Source organism: Labrus bergylta, chromosome 9, assembly GCF_963930695.1.
Source record: "Labrus bergylta chromosome 9, fLabBer1.1, whole genome shotgun sequence".
NCBI lineage: Eukaryota > Metazoa > Chordata > Actinopteri > Labriformes > Labridae > Labrus > Labrus bergylta.
The window spans coordinates 21,657,634-21,678,331 of record NC_089203.1 but is presented as its reverse complement, the minus strand read 5'-3'; the positions used below and the strand labels follow the sequence as shown (position 1 = coordinate 21,678,331).

The 20,698-nt window shown below is 40.1% G+C and overlaps 1 protein-coding gene across 1 annotated transcript in view; it reads right to left on the bottom strand.

Annotated features, from left to right (window-relative positions):
- Window positions 1-12,369: 12,369 nt before the first annotated feature.
- The window catches only part of LOC109986723 (polycomb group RING finger protein 3), a 63,185-nt gene continuing 54,856 nt past the window's right edge, over window positions 12,370-20,698 (bottom strand). The window contains exon 10 of the mRNA XM_020637493.3: window positions 12,370-20,340. Coding sequence (XP_020493149.1) covers window positions 20,293-20,340 — 48 coding nt within the window. The 3' untranslated portion in view covers window positions 12,370-20,292. The remainder of the gene's footprint in view (window positions 20,341-20,698) is intronic.

The window sequence follows — 20,698 nt, the reverse complement described above, 5'->3', positions numbered from 1 at the left end:
ATTTCATTTGAGCAAAATATTGCGTTTCTGAGCTGTCTTTTATTGTTGATGTCTTCATTTTATTTAATTATTTTTTTCCACAGAGAACAGAGAAAAAAAAAACTGTCTGGAGAAAAATATGAGAAACAAACAAAGCTCTTTGTGAAATAAGAAATCAGACTGTGTGAGATGTCAGACACAGAAAACACTCCACACACATGTAGAGTGGGTGTGTGCTGGTAAAGACATAGTGGGGGAACTGGTTGTTCATAATGGGTTAACAAGTCAAATTTAGGGAGTAAAGTGCTGGTGCATCCGAATTGTCCCTCCTATCTCCTTTCACTATCCACTTTACCGTAACCCCGGGGAAAACGTCATGAGGTTAAGAAAAGATGTTAGGAGAATTCATAAAGGACTTAGAGAAAGGCGATCGCGTTGCTCTGACAATCCGACCACATTTTCCACTAGGAGACATAATTATCCGATGGGCCGGCAGAGGTTAATGACATTGGGTCTGCCGTGATGAAACTACAATGTTCCAAAAATGGACTACTAAAAGCGCATCTAATAAACTTTCCCCTGTGCCTTCTTACCGGTGAATAAACTCCTAATTACCACAAGGAATTGAAATAAAAGCAATATAGACTACCAGGCTACGAGTAAGAAAAGTGAAACCATCAGCTTCCTGTCCACTCATAAATCAACATTCATCCAAAATAGCCGAAGTATGATTGTAGGAAATTAGTTGTTACATTCATGCAAGATATGCATATACATAATGTTTTAAGCATACAAATGTACACCTGCACAAAGCATTAAGTGAATGAAATATGTTGAATAAAACATCATGTGGCTAAAAATGTCCCTTACATGATCTGTGTCCTTTTACGATCATCGTTCATTTTCATGAACGGTCGGATGTGCGACTCACTGTAAATGTTGCAGCCAAAAGGAATTGTGGGGCGACATGTCTCATCTCCTTTGGTAAAGGATGGTCTAGTGTATCCTAAGCTAAAGGAGGTTATAAAAGAGGCATTGACCCACCTTTCCTTTGCTTTTACAGAATTCAAACGGCTCTTATCATGGCCGCCACTTAAATGCTTCCGGGTCATTTCACTCGGTTAGGAACCTTCCTGAGCAAAAATGACAGTTCGGACACACCCTGTGAGTTCTTGTGTGAGTTTCCCCATCTTTTTTTAATTGTACTCTTCAGAGAACAGGAGGCACTTGTTTCTCTGTGTTTTTTTTTAAATTTATTTCCTTCAGTCTGTCACATTGCAGTGAACTGTCTAACTTTGTCTCTTGGGTCCAGTTGTGTTAAAAAGTCCATGTGAGTGAATAAATCTGTGGAACATCCATCTGCCTCTGCGTCTCTGCATCCACGAGGCTTCTCGCTCTGATGAAACTCTTACACAGTAACACAGTCTGATGCTCTTATTTTACACCAGGGAGACATTTTTTATTATAGTCAGATGTTCTTACCTGGGGCCCTACTTATGAAATAGTTTAATGTAAAATAATGAGACATTCAGAAACCAATATCTTTGGTGTGGTTTATCATGAATGACACATTGAGGATTATTTTCTGCTTGATTATCACTGTAACATTTTCTAAATCACACTCAGATTTGTGAGTCACTTTTTAAAAAAGTTTGAAAACTTTTGCTGTTCATTTAATAAAGGATGTAGAAGCCAGCTGTTTTTTTTTTCACAAGGTAACATTACTAAAACAAGTTTTTCATTTGCATGGCAAACTGAGGGGCGTCCAAAACGGCCATGTGGAGTGCCTTAAAATTGACTACTTCTCTGGTCAAAACAAAAACAGAGCATTCAGGAGCAGAATCTAAAGTTAGAAAGAGGACATACTGGCTGCTGCATTGTTGTCAGAGAAACCAGCACTTCAACATAGCATGTTTCCTTAATGGACATTCCTGCCCTGATGAAGGCCTATACCTATATGAGAGTATATATACCTATATACGGCTGAAACATGTTTTTATGAACCTTTAGCCCAGATGACTTAAAGGCTTTTTATACTTAACCCTCTGAGTGCCTCAGACTTTTTCAAAAGCTTCTTAGTTGGATCCCCGCACTGAAGAGCACCAGAAGGACGAATTACCAAAATCATTTTCAACACCCACGCAGCACTACATGCAGCTGCTTTTCCACCATGTTTCCTTAATGTCTGACCATATAGTAAGGTCATTTTATGATTTAATTCAGTAGATATCTGACATATCGGTCCTTTAAGATAAGCAGTGCGCTAATTCTCTAGTCAGGTGCAACAAGAAAAGGACACAGTCAGATTATATATAAAGTGCCCGTTAAAATAACTCCACTCAAAGTTTTCTTTTTGTCTTAATTTTGTCTGCTGGTGTTTGTTTTGTGTGCTGAATGTTCTTGTTTGTTATCTGAACTTATTTCCATTAAATGTTCTCAAGAGAAATGAAGAAAAGAAATGAAGAAAAGTTAATTTTTTTCTGATTTATTTTTTCATTAGCCAGTAAGTTACTTTTACTGTTGTACATTTTATTATTATTAAACATAAGTTGTTCAAATCAAACTTAAGTGTCTTCTGCAGCACTGAAACAAACAGGATGCAGGAGGATCCATGATTCTTGTGTCTCTAATGGAATTCCTTAATTTCTTCTAATCCCAGTAGGAGAGCAGATACAATAGTATTGAAATAAAGTACAACGTTAAAGTCTATGTAGAGGGAGCAATGCCTTTGGGAAGGGAACCTTCAACCCTGTTAAAAGAGCAACAGGACCACACATTCAGCTGATTTTCACTTCTTTCCCTCCTCGGAGCCCCAACAGGCAGCAGCTTCATTGTCTCTGCACCTGAATGATTAAACAGCAGCTTAATGGAGCCTCAGGTGGTTTGATTGTGGAGTTGAGCAGGGCGGCTCGGGGGAAAGTACATACATTCTGCTGTTGTTCCGCTCGGCTCTAAATAAGGAGAGAGAAAACTTCCTGCATTCAGCTCGGAAATCACAGCGGGGGACACTTCCTTGTTTTCCTTTTCGTTTCAATTTAAAATTGTTTGTGTCACTCTCAAAATTGCAGTGTGGAGAAAATTGCTTCAGCTACCTGTTTGATCAAAGTCTTGACTCGATGTGTCACAAAAGTCTGGGAGGAGAGAGAAAAGCAGACGTAAGGAAGCAGCTGGATGTATTAATCCTCATGAATCCAATGATTTCTTTTCCGATGTATAAATCATGTTCTGTTTTTAAATTTTAAATTTTAAATACTGTGCACACGCCTCTTTACTCCAGGACCACCGTTTGTCACACACAGAGAACAACCAGCCTACTCCCTTTGAACATGAAGGAAAGAGCATCAATATCAGCAGATGTTATAAATCTGAATTAGTGTATGTTGATAAGAGTTGGTGTGAATGATGTGGGGTGGGAGCACTTTAACATATTTTCATCTGTCCATGGAGGGCCGGGCAGAAAAAGTGTTGGAACTACTGGCTTACAGGATAACTTTGTTACCTGTATTCAAACTTCTTCTACAACTCATATTTGGGATCAAAAGATTATAGGAGAACATTTTCACCCCAATGATGGAGCAGGATGAAAAATCATCCTGAGGGACAAATGAATTGTTCGCACCGAATGTATGTGAAGCTGTAAGTTCAGTCAGGAAGACTTCGTTTTGCATTTACAGTTGTCGATTATTTCTTAATTCTTCCCTTTTCACTGCATGCTCATTCACAATTCATGCAGTCATCGTCTGTGACTGTGTTTGGTAAATCAGCTGTCCCATCAGACAAGTGGATGGGGGTGATGATTTTTTATATCACACGGCTGGTGAGCGAATAATGAAGCTGCTTCTTACTTTTCACTGATAGAGATATGTTCTTTAGTTGATACTTAGAAGATGTCAAATTACAAGTAGCGTTGATATAAAGACAAAAGTAGTCCTCATTGCTTCAGGCGCGGTTGCTCCATCCGCCCATTAATGTGTTGTTCTTTTTACATCATGTCTTGCTTCCTGAAGACCCCCCTCCCCCCTCATGACCAACAAGGTACAGTCCCTCGCTGTGATGTGCATGTGTCACAAGGCGAGTCAGGCCAGTGAATAGTGCAAGCAGTGTGTTCGTGATCAGTCCTGGGCTGTCAGATAAATTACCCCGGTCCAGTTGTATCTATTGTTACCTGAGCACTGTAGCACAAGGCTTTCAGGGGGGTGGAGCCTAATCAGTTGAAGACGGAGGTGTGAAAGAGAGGATCAGATGAGGGCAGCGAGAGACAGATCAATGAGGAGTTGTTAAGATCAGTCAGTCAATAGAGGAAGTAAAGGAGCTGATTGTTTGCATTGATGCCTCTCACTACATGAGAAAGAAACAGGCCTGAGGAGGATTACAGAGCTGAGACTGTGATTCTGTGGGAAACTGAGAGTCTCTCTGCTCCCAAGAAACTGCTGCGATGTCTGAGGAGGACACTGGTGTTTATCCATGTGTGGGTTTATATACATGTCATTCACGTTTGTGAATGAAACATGTAGTGCTCTAAAATTAAAGGGAGAGAAAATGTAAATGTCCTGAATAACTAAAAAATAACAAAGGGTATCAGCAATCACATACTATACAGAAAACATATAATGTCACAAAATCAGACCTTAGTTAGTATTAGCTCAAGGTTGCCAAAACTGCAGTACTGTAATTTTTTTGTGCTTTTTGCCTTTATTAGATATTAGGTACAACTAGAGAGAGGCAGGAAAAGTTGATAGGAGAGAGTGTGTGTGTGGGGGGGGGGTGATACGAAGCAAAGGGTTGGGGGGGTTTTCTTCTGTCACAGAAAAATTAGCTAATTATTGTTTGCTTCTTTAGTTTAGATTTTGTCTTCAGTTGCCTGCCTTGCCTGTGGACAAGCAGCGCCTCTAGTCACAGCAGAGAGTGTAACAAATGTTGTTGTGTAGCTTTTGGCAGGTCATTTTGGCCCCTCTCCAAGCTGATCTTTTATTTTTGATGGCAGACTTTTGTTAATTCATTAATGAATTATTGAACCACATCTCTCTCAAAAGTAATTTGCTACCAGGTGATTGCTAAAACAGTAAAGCCAATTAAATAACATAAATACAAGTCTCAAATAGGCTCAGTCAGATTCAAAGGTTCTAAAGTTTCTTTAGTTTTGAGTTTAGTTTTGACAAAGTTTTTCTAAACTTTCACAAGAGGGAACCAAAGAAAGTGGTTCCCCTGAGGGAGAAAAATGAGCCCTCCTATCTCCAGCTGTGCAGAACAAATGGAGAGGCGAGAGGACAACAAAGACCAGAAACTTTTTCCTTCTTATTGAGGGGAAAGTGGAAAATTTCTTCTCACCAGCTGAGAAAATTTGGCCATGGCAGATGAATCTGTGACTATCGTGCTGTTTGGCTCACAAGAGCCTCACAGGATTTGTGATGAGCCCAGCTGAAATAATCACAGAGCTGTAAAGGAAATGTTGGACACTTGGTCAAATACACTCGATGAATCTTGAGTTTTCATCACATCTGCAGCCAGATGTGGCATATACTTTCAAGGTCAATGAATCTTGTCCTTTGTCTCTGTTCAAGCATTGGGGTTGTAGTGGTCAAAAAAGCTCCAGCAACACTTTTTTGCAAGATCAACCTCTTTTATTCCTCAATGTATTTTATCCATCCATACATTATCTATACCGCTTTTCCCATTCAGGGTTGCTGGAGCCGGAGCCAATCCCAGCTGTCTTTGGGCGAAAGCCGGTGTACAACCTAGACTGGTCGCCTGTCAATCTCAGGGCTGACAGACAATCAGCCACACTCACAGTCACGCCAACGGGGCTAAGTTAGAGTCACCACTTAACCTAACAAGCATGTCTTTGGACTGTGGGAGGAAGCTGGAGTACCTGAATGGAACCCAAACATGTACGGGGAGAACATGCAGACTCCACACAGAGAGGCTCCTGTCTGAATGCAGACTGAAAATAAGCTACTTCTAATAATCTTAGATATTATTTCTGCCTCAAGAAAACGTGTTTTAAGCTCCATTCTCCAAACGCATCCACCTACAGCAAGTTTTGTACCCAACCTAAAGTTATTTGATCTGAGTTTGTGGGTTTCCTGAAGGTTTAAAGAAGCTAGTTTCTTTGCTAAGACATACTATTTTATCCCCCAAAACGACCTAATAGACATGCAGTGATTTATTTCCTGGATACTTGTTAGCTTTAAAGAGCAAAAAAGCTACTGCAGCCTCTGCACCACTTGTGTAGTTTCCACACGGTATATACAGTAAGTACAGTCTGCTTCAGTCTCAGGGGAGGTAGTGATGTTTACACAGACTCACCACAGTTTCTCTCCTGTGAACCAATCTGTGAGGCTGCTAATTGGTTCAGCCATGACTTCCCTCTGCATGCTTTTTTTGTGTATGTGTGCCTGTCTGCGCGTGTAAGTTTGAGCCTATGTGTGTAGGGGTGGAGGTTGAGAGCTGTTGCCATGGGGACAGTTAATGCCAGGGCTTTGGGAAATGCTCCTCTGAGTGTCGTTACTCCCAGCTCATAGGTGATGACACCAGCTGTAGTTTTAAATCCGGCCGACATGGATCACAACCCGCAAGATTCGGCTCTATGGTTCTTAAATCAGCAAAACAGAAGCACAGCAGTCTTTTTTTTTTTTTGTATTTAGGAACAAACCATCGGCTGCAAAAACTCAAATCTTTTTTTTAAGCCCGGCACAATTAGGCAGATAGCTCTTCTGTGCCGTCTCTTCAGTCAATTTGATGTTCTCGTGCACAGAGCACTTTGTTGGATGCAACAGTGGGATTTGTAGTTTCTTTTGCTCTTCAACATGAGTCTGGTTTTGCCCAAGTATTCAAGTTTTTTCTTGTCCTTGTTTCATGTTGGGTATTTGTAGATATGACAACAAAGAGTAAGGTCTTTTACCTGCTATTTTTTAGTGTCTTGAGATAACATTTTCTATGAATTGGTGCTATAAAAATATAGATTTGTTGATTGATAAATGCAAAACTCAAGTCATAAATTCTCGTATAGTTTCATTTAACGTGATTTAAAATTCTCCTGGAAAAGTTTTTGTTCTGTGGCATTCAGCAGTGTCCTCCCCGTGGAGCCAAAAGATGCTTCTTGTGTTCTCACCTTTTTTTTTTTTTGTGTCTTGGTTGATGAATTATTGACCTTTTCTTCTCTTCGGCTCTCTCTCTGCCCTGCATCACACAGAAGCAATAACCTGAAGCAACAATATTGCCAAACCCATAAAGGGCGAAGATTGAGAGTAAATGAAAGGAAATAAATACGAGAAAATGAAGTTATAAAAGAGAGAACCATAAAAAACTTGTGTGAGTGTGCGCGGTGTTTCCTCTCTGAGGTGCAATGCTCTCAAACTTTAAAGGTTAATTTTTGTAGCTTACTTAAATTCAAACAACTCTTCCACCCTGTGCAATTCTCACATTTATTGGGATTTAATTGTGATGACCAAACTATACATTTCTATCTTTTATACGGCTGGTAAGTACTCAACTGATTCTCAGTAGCCATGTTTACTGTAGATCGCGATCTTTGATTGTTCAGTGGAGACGTGCGGAAGTGAAAGCTGCTGTCAAAACCAGCAGCTCTGATGAGATCACTCCGCCCAGGTCGGCCCTCGCTGTCAGTCCAAACCACGCCTGTCGAGATGCATCAGGAGAAGTGCATACCGGAGCCGTTACACTCACCAATCCCCTCCTTTTACGTCCATCCAACCACATCCGCTGGGTCACCCGCTACGAGGAAATCCTGTTCGTTTGTGGCGCTGGCTAAGACTTCCTGATCTGCTGTAACCTCACAGCCGTCAGCACGTTCAGATGATGTGGCAAAAGGATGTTTCAGGACATCTGTAACTGTAAGAATCTACCACAGAATAAAGACGTATACAGAGCTGGATGTGTGTCTGATCTGTTTAGTGCTAAAGCTGTTTAAGGCAACTGCAGCTCTGGTGGTCCCGAGAGAAACCCTTCATTAGAGCAGGGGAAGAAGAGGTAATACGATTATGTTGTTGAATGAAAAACACACACATTCTGCTATAAACTCAGGGTCAGTCGCCACGGAAACTCTGCAGATATGAAGACTCATAGAATGGGTGAGGTTTGGTTCAGCATCATTACCCTGAGGGACGGCCTGAACACACACACACACACACACACACACACACACACACACACACACACACACACACACACACACACACACACACACACACACACACACACACACACACACACACACACACACACACACACACACACACACACACACACACACACAAACACTCAGTGGCTCAAATTCAGTAGTTCTTAAAGTACAGAGATTGGTATTGGATCATTGTTAACTTGGAGAAATAATACACAATAAGTGGAGCTTGTAAGAACGAAGAATCTTCTTTGCAGAGAATTGAGGGACAGTTGTTTGCACACTGGATTTTTTGGCACAGTGCATTTCACAAACAAGTGTTAGGACATACCAAATGTTTTCTTTGCGGACTAAAAAGAAAACGAATCGAATTTACTGGTTCGTTTTTTTTACGTGTTTTGGTCATGCCCAGAATGTGACAAGACACTAGTTATGTCATACAACATGCAGTGATACTGCTTTGAAATACTGCAGCAGCCTCTGCCTTTGATGTGTGAAAGTGGAGGTGTGACCTGCAGTTTAAAGGTACTTTAAGAGGTAAGAAGACTATCAAAGTGCTAAACAAACTCAAGGTCCATTTACCGTGACTATTTCGCTTTTCAAAATAAAAGCTTCCCTGGTACATAAGTTGTGATGCCGATATTTAAGATAAAATATATTTGAATTGACGTTTTCCACTTGAAGAAACAGTCAGAGAGAAAGCAAAAACGTGTCAATCCTCTTCGCTTTTTTATGACTGTATAGATCTAATATTTGCAGCAGCATACACACATCAGGGAGACCAATCAATCGTCTGCTTAAAATAATTTTGACACACATTTTATTATAAGTGTTGCATTTTTTTCTTGTAAAAAAACTGGGAACTTTGAAATCTTTCAAGCTACCTGCAGCCTTATCTTAATGAGTCGCTGTACCATGTTTCTTTGTTTAACAAACACATAAACAGGATGTAAACCACAGAATAAAGTCATCCAACACCCTTTCAGTGTCATATCTTGATTAACAGCCCTGAGTTTGACTCTTGATGCCCTGCTGGTGTAATAACAGCATCATGTGGTAAAACAGCAGCGATGGTGAATAACACAAAGCTCCACACCACAGACCTGGGTAATGAGTCAATAATATGGTTTCCCTCTTCTCATTTCACACTTGTGAGCTCTCCACCCACAGATCCTGACTGAAATAGCTGCCATCTAATGGTCCTGAGAAAACAAACAACACATCGCAGCCTGTCGTCTTCTCACCGTAATTCCTGCTCAAACTGCGAGCAGTGTTCTCCACAGGAGGAGCCGCTGAAGCCAAATGAAGTCAAACATTTATCCTTTTACACCAATAACCTCACATTAGCAGCACTGTAGAGAGGATTAAAGACATCCTTTTTATGTTTAATGTTCATGCACATAATCACAACCAAGTTCATTCAAAATGCCATTTCAGAAAGTATCAACAAAATCTGAACATGATGTGCTGCGAAGCATTTCTCGTGAGCTTGTTCTTGAATGCTTGAAAGTTTTCCATGATACGCTCAAAACTTCATTTAGCATTCGGAAGTTTTCTATCATCCATCCATCCATCCATCCATTCTGGTTGTAACGGGGCTGGAGCCGATCCCAGCTGTCATTGGGCTCCAGTCAATCACAGGGCTGACACACAGAGACAGACAACCAGCCACACTCACATTCACACCTACGGGCAGTTTAGAGTCGGGCATTCAAACCCGGAACTTCCACACTGTGAGGCAACAGCGCTAACTATTGAACCACCGTGCAGGCCAAGTTTCTATCAGCTCCTAATAATGAAACGGTTTAACAGCTGTGGAGCTGCCATGACTGTAACGTAAGAAACCTGTTATAGTTTTATCTTTTTATCCATTATTTTAACCTGTTCGGAGTAACAGACTGGCACCATGGCATCAGATGAAAGAAGACAACACTGTACTACTCCATATTCTAAACTCACTCCCTCAGTCACTGAAAACTGAATAAGTCAAGTTCATTTGTGACCTCGCCCTTTGAAAGGTGTAATACCAAAGTGCTTCACAAAATATTACCATTGAAGTTATGACAACAATAAAAGTCATGAATAATGAACAAAGAAGAAAAAAAACACCTACATGTTTACAAAATAACATCCCATAATTACATCCAGGTGTGTCTTAAGCAGTTTTTTAAAAGCCCCAGCAGCTGCAGGGTGTACATGTATAGGAAGCAGGCCCAAAGTGTCAGAGACAGAAATAGAAAAGCACGATCACCTTATGGAGTTCAATCAGACACAACAAGTAGACCCTGGTCAGAAGACCTGAGGGGTCTGCTGGTCAGAGAGAGAGAGAGAGAGAGAGAGAGTGAGAGAGAGAGAGAGAGAGAGAGAGAGAGAGAGAGAGAGAGAGAGAGAGAGAGAGAGATATATATATATATATATATGCAGGTGCCTGATCATGCAGAGCTTTTTAAACAAAAACAAGGATTTTAAAATGTAGTCTGACTTTCATTAAAACTTAATGTAGAGACAAAAAGATGGATGTAAAAGTGGACCTGCTGGACTTAGTTCACAAAATCTTGCAGCAGCATTTTTAATCATTTGTAAACAATCAAGGGAGGAGTGATTGAGGCAGGTGAAAAGGGAATTGTAATAGCCAAGTCGGGAAGTTCTAAAATCATGAATAACCATCTCTAACTCAGCTGGAGAGACAACAGGTTTTAATTTAGCCATGTTTCATAAGTGAAAGAGACACGAACGGGTGAGGGAATTAACATGCTGATCAAAAATTACTCCACGACTTTTCAAATTTGATTTCACAGAAGTGGAACGGGATCCGATGCACTAAGCGACCAATGCAATCAGACACAATGATGAGGACCTCAGTTCAGTCTGTGTTTAACTGAAGGAAGTTGTCACTCATCCAGTTCTTGATGGCGCTCAGACAGTTGAGGAAGATGGTAAGTTGGTCAGTGGCATCAGGCTTAAAAGAGACATATAACTAAATGTAGTAGTGATTTAATAAACTATGATCACATGGGGTTGATTGCACCTAGTGTTTACCCACATCTTCTGTGAAAGGAAATGCAATTGGATGGAGGTAAAGTCAGAGTTTCTGCAGTTCACTTTAACCTAAAAAATGCCACTGATTTATAGCAAAGACCATAAAATAAAAAACCCATATCATATTTTACTCGTGTAAAGTAGTCTGTCATCCAAGTCTCCCTGGGGTCTAGACATTTCCCTGAATGTGTGGTTTAGATTTTCAGTGTAAAAGTACACTGTGAAAAACACAGAACTTAGACTTATTTTGATTTTTGCACATGCCCAGTAAAACAAATGGCCTCCCCATCTCTGGAACGGGTATTAATTAGACGGTTACAGTCCCAACATAATCAGACAGAATAAAGATCAGGATGTCATACCCACACTGATTTTCCATTGTTACTTGTATTGCCATGGGACAAAACTCTCAAATATCAGCAGTAGTGCTTCAGAAAGCATGAAACTCTCTGGGTGATGAAGTGTCTCCAAATGAACACACAGCTTGCTGAATATCTTTGAGTAGCAGCTGATGAGTGGTTCTGCTCTGCTCTCACATCTGCTCTGCAGGAGGCTCGAAAATGTTCGACTCCTCCACGAGTTTCTGAAGTTTCACACAAAGAAGTTTGGATTTGCCTGCTGTGGTATAAGATGAAGAACTTTGGTGGCTTCCAAATACACTGATCAGGTACAGAAAAACCTGAACTTTAGTTTTAAATTTTTTTTTATTGCATTTCTGGCCGTATTACGAGTAAAACTCACGCCTTCAATCTCCTTTTTAATTGGTTTTCAATCGAGAAATATTTATGGTTCCATAACTGCATCTATATGTTTATTAAATGTGTCTATTGTTAGAGAAGCTTGCAGGGTTGTGCTTGTGGCTGCAGAAACAAAGAACAAAATCAGACTGTTACAGCAGAAACAAATGGGCTGCAGAACCAAAGAACTATGAGCCAATGGGCAGTGAGAATGTCCTTAAAGCTGCAGAGATATTGCAAATTGGAAGGCTTTCTTTTACATCTCAACATGATCACACAAAGAGTCACCATCGTTCAATTGTTCAAAACAAGTCACATTTTTTGAATGAATAGAGATTTAGAAAGTGGCCGTCAGCGTTTTAGCAGAAACATGAAATGTCAACATAATGGACAGACATATTGAAGGTTATGCAATACAGCTATTCAAATGTGAACATGATAAACTACACAGATGAGTCAGAACAGCAGGAGGAGCACTTTTAAAGGCATTTATTGATGAAATACACACTTAGGTTTTGACAAAAGCCTCTGTAGTTTTTGTACGTAAGAAATTCCAGCCCCATTCCAGACCCCAAAACTCCTTGAATTTAAATGTGGCAATGAAAACCAGTTCATACATGTGCAATAAATAACGAGAATACAAAAGGAGGCAAGGAAAGGACACCTGAATGAGTGCTTGAATGGGTAACCTGAAAATAAAAATAGTCACAGGAGAAAAAACAGGGAAACGATAACAGAGAGACGAGACTCAAAATAAAATCCAGTCGTGTTTTTTTTTTTTTTTCTTTTTCCGGGTGCATTAGTGTATGTTCTGAGATTCCCTGGTCACCCTCTGGACCAGAAGGTGTTTAGTGACCTGAGGAACTGACTGGAAAACAGAAAAACAGTCAAAAGTAATACTAGACGAAAGAGATTGGAGTTCTATGCTGAAAACCTGGAACCATCTGAGAACCGTATATTGCACATTTTCCTTGCAAATACAAGAACCACATTACCAGATTCACACAATTTAGTTCTGTTTTTAGCTTGACCTTAAAAAAGAAGACAGGTATATGTTTGTTATGTGGACAGAGCATTGTGTAGTCATAAACACACGTAGAATTATACAAAAAAATAAGGGAAATATTTGTAAATTCGTAAATTTAAGCAATTTATGCAAAAGTTAGATCATTCTCACTGCATGGTTTTAAAATACATGAGTTTAGTCAGTGGCTGAACGTGTCAAAATATGAAGCAATATGTACCCCTTTAGTCCTGATACACAGTTATAGAGAGCAGGAAAGTCCACTTTGGGTGAAGGTCGGGATAGTTCAATCCCCTGACTTCTTTAGAGGTTGACTCTTTCCACTTGAAAATAGAACCATTCCTTTGCACATCTGTTTCAGAAAACAGCTGCATAGGAGAAGAATGAGTCCAACAAAAACTGCAAGCAAACTCCTGCACACTGTCTAGCTTGCAAAAATATATTTATTGTCTGGTTATGTTTCAGGACTAGACCTTCATCAGCCAATAAAAACATATTTGCAAGATAGACTGTGCAGGAGTTTGCTTGCAGACTTTCTGTTAAGTTGCATCATATTGATCGGTCGTATACGGTGCATTAATGCAACATATCGAAGTGTCTATGTAACAGTTAGTGCTTCTTTTTAAACCCAAAAATGGATCTTTCCCTCAAGCTAGAAGTACTCTTGATGCCTTAACATACTGCATTTTATCGTTAAATATGTTAACAAATGAACGACAAAAGTCTTTGAATGTGAAAAGCCGTCTGCAAGCGTCGGTTAAAAATCTGAACTGGATGCTGCTCATGTACTATGGCTTATGAAAACCCTAGATTGAATATTTATTGTAGCTGTGCAGAGCCTACGTCTGCCCAAAGGGCGCTAGAGGGGAACTGAAATAGTCATTTTGAAGTTCAGGGCCACAAACCAAGCAGTTTGAATTCACAAGTTTGGAGTAAGAACGTGTTTCACAAAAAAATCAAAAAGGAAATCGAAACAGAGCAAATTTGTGAGTACAAATCTCTTCTCAAAAACTCACTAAGCACGAAACTACTGCAGGAGTCACTTTCAGCATTAATAAATAACAATAATCAAAATAAAGTGGACAGATTATTGGTGACATCTGCTATGGCTCACGAGGGAGTAAAACTGTTTGCAGGTTTGGTAGCAGTTGACTGGTTTTCACGATTTCTCAAACCAGCAGTCTCATTCTAGCTCTCGTAAAAACACAAAACAAACACAAAAAAAGGGGGGGGGGGGGGGGGGGGGGGGGATTTCAGATTCTGCATCTTTGAAGAAGCAACCTTGCCGATCCTACGGCTGGGGAACAATCTCTAAAAGCAACAGTCACAACCCTCAAGTGGTGAAACAATCCATAATTTAACCGGTCAGAACTGCACCACGCACAGAGACGTGGCTCTGTGTGCATGTGAACGCAGGGCTTTTCAGAGGGGAGCCACCAGCTGCAGAACTCAGCGGCGCAACCCCAGCCAGTCCCAGACAGATATATAAATATATTCTGGAGTGTGTTTTCAGTCCATGTAGCCGTCTAAGTGACCCTCGAGGTTTCACACACACAAAGCCCGGCATGGGAGATTACCAGGCTTTACGGAGGACTCTGAAATGAAGGAAACGAATGAGCTGGGCAACAAAGAAAGCTATCACACTCCTGGAGTGGACACTTATTACAGAGGAGAGAACACAGAAGAGGCTTTTCAAAAGTTGCCAGGAATGATTCTGCTGCCAACAAGCTTGAAATGAATGTTGCTGCCTTTAGAGAAGTCTCCAAGCTCTCAGAAAAACTCCCTGCACAAAGCAAATCCAGACACATTGTTTACTAGAGGTATACAACGATCTCCTGGTTCTGACTTTGAAGACGTGAAGATGTGAAACCGACTCAGCTCAACCCCCTGAGCTGCACACAGATCCACGCACAAGATAACGAACAAGCCGACAGGTGTTCAAGATCCAGGCCTCCCCTCACGCCACAGACCTTTCCAAGTTGATACCATCCCGTATCGGCAGCGAAGCAGACTGGAGCCTCCTGTAAGCCTCTTAGCTTGTCTGTCAAGTGTGGCAGCACTGATGGTTCAATGCTAGCCCCAATATATAAAGCGGCAACATTGATCCACTCTGGTGCAAAGGAGGTGGGAGAATGCAACCGGCACATACAGACTTTTGAAGGTCAAATCTTCCAAGAGCTCTGGAGAACTTTGGAGACTTTCTTTAGTTAAGGATGTTGCACACTTGCAGAGAAACTATCAGGCTCAGAAAATGTGACAGTGTCTCACCAGAGAAGCCAATAATAAGTGTGAGGCAGGAGGAGATTGCAGCTTGCATTCCATTTCTCACCCGTTTTTTTTTTTCATTTTTATTTTCACAGCATCATGTGCGTCACAGTCTTATTTAAAAACTCCCCCTGTTTGCTTTCCATGACAAGCCTAGGCAAGTGGGTTAACCGAAACCCGACAAATCAATAACAAACAGAACAGGAGCTGGCGTGTTCTTGATCTGCACAGCTCAGACAAGCAAAAGGAACTCCAGGACTCAAACAGTGCAAAGACGTGTGAAAACAGCGACGTGAGAACTTTGCGACACAGTGCTTTTTCTGTCTCTGACTCCACCTTTCTCCAAGAAGTTTGAAGATTTAAAACCAGGCAGTTGTTAGCACCATAAGAGAGCACCAGCGGCAGAGACAGTTTCTGACCGTCACTGTGGCAAACACTGCACCATTTCCCATCAGGTTCCTCCAATCATCACACAGCTCTCAGAGACATGACAGGCTTTGTTCACACTGCAGCTTTCTGTGTTATCCAAACTTTCTCACATCAGAGTTTTGTGTTTTTCTTCTCTCTACTGTGTGGTGTAACTTGGGGGGGGGGGGGGGGGGGGAAGAGAGAGACACACAGGTTGTAAAATAGATGCAAACAGCGGCAAAACAAAACACTGTTTTCTTTTTAATCTGAGGTCGACGGGAACGTTTGAAACCATGATCAGCTTTTTTTAATAGAAATCTTTAGTGCAAGAGTTGCCTGTTGCACATTTTTAGTCATTATAAGCATACAGGTCAAATATGTATGAATGCAATCTGTACATTTTCTGTTAAAATACACATGTGCACATGATATACGGACATGCAACAGGCTTTTTGGATCTTTAACCAACACAGTGGTAAACTAAGACTGAGGCGAATTGAAACATGGTGTGATCTAATGAATATCATTTAGAATCTATATGACCAGCAATAGTATTATTATTTTATTAAGATATTATTGGGATTAGTTTAACTGTTACAAAAAAAAAAGAATTATCCATTAATTATTAGTCAAATTTTCCTAAAAGAGCACATAACATGATTATGTTTTTTGCAGGGATGTGTACCAAAGAACATCTTTCCTAAGTCTGAAACATGTAACTTTTAGGCTAAGCAATGTCTGCAGGATGACATAGGAGCAGCTTCTATGCTCATATGTCTATACTGGATGCATTCAGGTACAGTGTTAAGTTTAGGTCGAGCAAACACAGAATCCATGTAGTAAATTGCATGCAGAAAACAGGTTTTAAAAATGTGAAATAAGCATCTGACTGCTCCTCGCATAGGGACAGAACTATTAAGGATAGAGTGGGATTAACTTCTTTGAATCACTTGACTGTTGTGTGTTGTGAAGAAGCACAGCTTGTGTGTAGTTTGTGTACAAATGCTGCCCATTTAATAGCCTATGTGTACTGCAGAGTTTATTAGCATAGGAGGGGATCTGTTGCATCAAACCTGCAGGTAACAACTGGAAACAAAGCCCAAAGAGCTCATCTGACACTGTAGTAAAGATCTGTAGATCAAAGAGCTGACGTCGGAAACACAGACGAGGGAAACTCTGATGTGAGAGGACAACAAAAGGTGCAGTGTGAACACCACCATGTTCAACAAAAACCAGGAGTAAATGAACACATACTGATGTGTCACCTTTGATTCAACGCCAGTCATTTCCACACAGCAGTGAATGCACCGTTCTGTTACAGTAATGTAGAAAAAAAAATCAGTTTGCAGTTATTTTATAGCACCTTGTGGGGGGGGGGGGTGTCAGCTTTATCACCTGAGGAAAAAGCTTCTTAACATTTAGGAGAGTTTATCAGAAACAGGTTGACGGGTCACAGGATGAAACACTGAAGACAACTCTGGAAGAAAAATCACTTTTAGGTTTTCTGATATCGGGTTCTAACATAATTTTTTCTAACAGCAAAACAGATCAATGTGATGTCTACCTCAGAGACATTGAGGAAACAATGTACTGACAGTGACCTTATCTCTATGAAATAACCTGATTATAAGCCTTTAAAACACCAAGTCTGCACTTACAAAGACATAAAAGTGCACATGGGTACATCAGTCCTGTGGGTTGTTATCAAAATGGGTAGGGCTTGTTGTTTTGGGTTTTCGTTTTACATTTTAAGGGGACACTCACTCCATTTTAGTCCATTTTGTTCCATCTGAGGAAACAAACCCAACCTTATGTCTGATACTCCTGAAGAAGTTGCTCAACGTTGTGAGGGTTGACAACGTTCACAGAAAGACTACAGCCACAAAAAAACTGCTGTAAGATTCAAAAAGAGTGAAAAATGTCTGTTAAAAGTTTGTGCTGCTGATTCTATTTGTAATATTTGTTCATCCCATTTAACTCTGAATACAAGCTGAAAGACTGAGACTTTTCTTGATACTTAAAATGTCACAAAAACCCAAAACAAAGACCCTTTTTACAAAGGCTGGTAAAGAGCAGGAAGCTTAGAAGAAACGGTGAGAAGTGAACTGAAACATGTAGAGTTGTTACCAAAAACCACAGGAGGAGTTTTGGTTGAGCTGGTTAGGTACAGACCTGTATGCTTTCAAAAGTTCATCAGATACACACACGTCATAGGTCCTTATTGTGCAGGGTTCCTAAACATTTGTCCGAGTTTTCAGAGCAGATTCTCCATCTTTGTTTTAAAGATTATGTTTTGCAAAAAACCAAAATGCTGGAGTTGGAGTCTTTTCCCACCTATAGAAAGGTTCTTCGTATGTGAGGTTTTTTTAAAATGCATATAGTTGGATGGATAGAAACCCTGCAGGGGAACATACAGCGTGTTATGGGTAGGTACGATACAGAGGGTTAAATAAATGTCGCAGAACAGTGAGGTAATACTACTTGAGGTCTGACGAGGCGTTCAGGGATCCAGTTGTGGTTTACGTTAAAGACAGTTTGCTTTGAATGTTGCGAGTTTAAGACATTTTGCTGAGAAACCAAAAAACATTGGTTTGCTGTATCACACAGTTACAGCACTAACAAACACACGTTTATGAGCACCAAATGACCAAACAGTAGTCATTTTTATCCAGAACTTTGTTAAAAAAAGGTTCAAAAAATCCCTCAGTCCCTGTTTGAAACCTGAATTTGCACGTTACTTCCTTAAAAAAAAAAAAAAAAAAAAAAAAAGACAGATACATTTGTGTCTTTTGAAGTCTATCCTGCAAAAAAAATGTTCCAAGTTATTCTCTGATTTTGAGACGGATAAAAATCCTCTCCTCTTTCAGAAACTCTTTACACGTTTTGAAACTCTAACTGGCAGTGAGAAGTAACTGAAAAACACCCCATAAAAACAGATTCATGTGCCGTCAGTAATCTCCACTCATGAGTTTAGAATCAGCCAGCTGTGGAGCCTCACACAGGAGAAGTCCAGCTCTGGTGAGAAAAGTCTACTATTTGTTCTGAAATTCAAATTTCTGCAGGTCAGAAAATGTCCATACTGCTCCTTTTTTTTAATGGCACAATATGGACTCAGGTTTAAATAGCAGAATTTAGAAAGAAGGAGCATTTGAACACAATTGAGACTAAAGTTGCAACGCACATGTTCTATTGCAGCGTTGAGAGACTTTTGCAGTCGGATATCAATAGATGGAAGCATGGTATGAGGGCGCAGGGCGTCAACACTGATGCTGAGAGCTCAACCTAAAAGCTGTAAACAGGTGGGAGTACGGGTGTTCTGCTGAAAGACTGCAGAGACATGAGGATGGATGCAAAGGAGTGCACGGTGTGATTAAAATCAATAAAATTACTGAAGTTCTCAAACGCACAAATAGAGTTTTTTTTTATGTCTTGCAGGCATTTTGGAACATGAGGGTTTTAAGTAGCGTTATTGTTAAGACAGAAATGATTGATATTGGGTGTCAAAAAAAGGGAGAAGAAGAAAACAAAACAACAACAAACAAAAAGGTATCTGTGTTCCTTGGAAGGCAGGTGAGATGAGGAGCACGGAGGATGGATCGGAAGCTTTCTTCTTGTCTGCCTTAAATTCTCATAATGCTACTGGAGCAACGCAACACATCAAGAGCCCACGTTCACACGACCTGGCAGAGGATTTGATATATTTGTTTTGTGTCTTTCCCAGACAACATAAAAATGCTTTTATATATTTTGATACTGATAATCAGTCTGTCTTTTAAAAATCCTAATTTATCACCTCTTATCGCCCAAAATATAGATAGCACTTCTTGGATCCACTCTTTTTTTTTTTTTTTTAACAGTCTAAAGTCTCTCTTTCAATCTCTCTCTCTCTCTCTCTGTAATGACATTTTATGTACAATATTGGTATATAGAACATAAATTACTACACAAAACATTTGTAAGCCTATTCACAATTGACAATCATCAAGAACCCAATATCAAAATGAGACAAAATGAAAAGAATAAAAAAAAAAACAGGATTCAGAGACTTGATAAAACAGCTTCAGATTGATGCCTGTTATATAACTTTTCCATAAACTTTCTGTGCTCCCAAGACGAGTTGAGTGTTGTGAAAAGGAAACAAAAAAAGAGAAACACCTTTTTTTTTTCATAGAAAAATGTCCTCCTGTCCTCGCGGTCGTCGTCTCAGGAGGAGGAAATCTGCATGAAGCTGAAAAAGACGGTCACGTGATTCCCGACATCTTGTTTGTGTGTAAACAGAGCACCAGTAGTGTCTTGGTTCCATGTGTCTCTTCTGTACAAAAGTATAAATATATGCTTTCTCTCCAAATTTTTTTTGTTCTTTTTTTTTTTTTTCTTTGTTCACATATCTAGGATGTCGCGGACTCAAAAAAAAAAAAAAAAAAAAAAAAAAAAAAAAAGGTTGTTTGAGTTCTTAAAAACAAACCAGTGTTGCAGTTTCTGTGCTGGAGGTTGCCAGTTTGTGTTGTTTTTCATCCCCCCCATCCGACCCCCCTCCCTGTCAGATCCCGATGTTGCTGGCTTGTGTTGACTTTTACCGTCGGGAGTTTGCTTGGTGTTGGTTGGTTGATCGTCTTTGCATAAATAAAAAAAGGTTTCGGCACAGTCTGCGGCCACCTGGCCCAAAAGAAACACAACAACAACCGTTTAGTCCGTTTTCGCTACAGCAGATCCATCTTGGGTCTGTAATGGAGCAGGAGGGGGGATTTCTGCAGAGAGAGAGACAAAGACACAAACTCAGCAGGAGCAGCAGCTTGAAGAACTCTCTTAAAAGGCTGACTGCTATATATCTCCTAAAAACATCAATTAGCCTAACCAAGCTAAGCTAACCATGCCAACCAAGCTTTGCTGCACATGATGAAAGAAGGCGTAGTAAGAGTTAACCTACTCTTCTTTTCAGCTTTGTACAACAAAAATTAAAGAATAAATATGTTTTAACAGTTTATAATAAAAGTCAATTAATGATACTCTAAAGACCAAAAGTAAGCAATTACCGTAAAACTTGTCTTGTATTGACGCCTGTCCCAATTAAAGCAGGCTCATTTTATAGACTGAAGTGAATCAAAG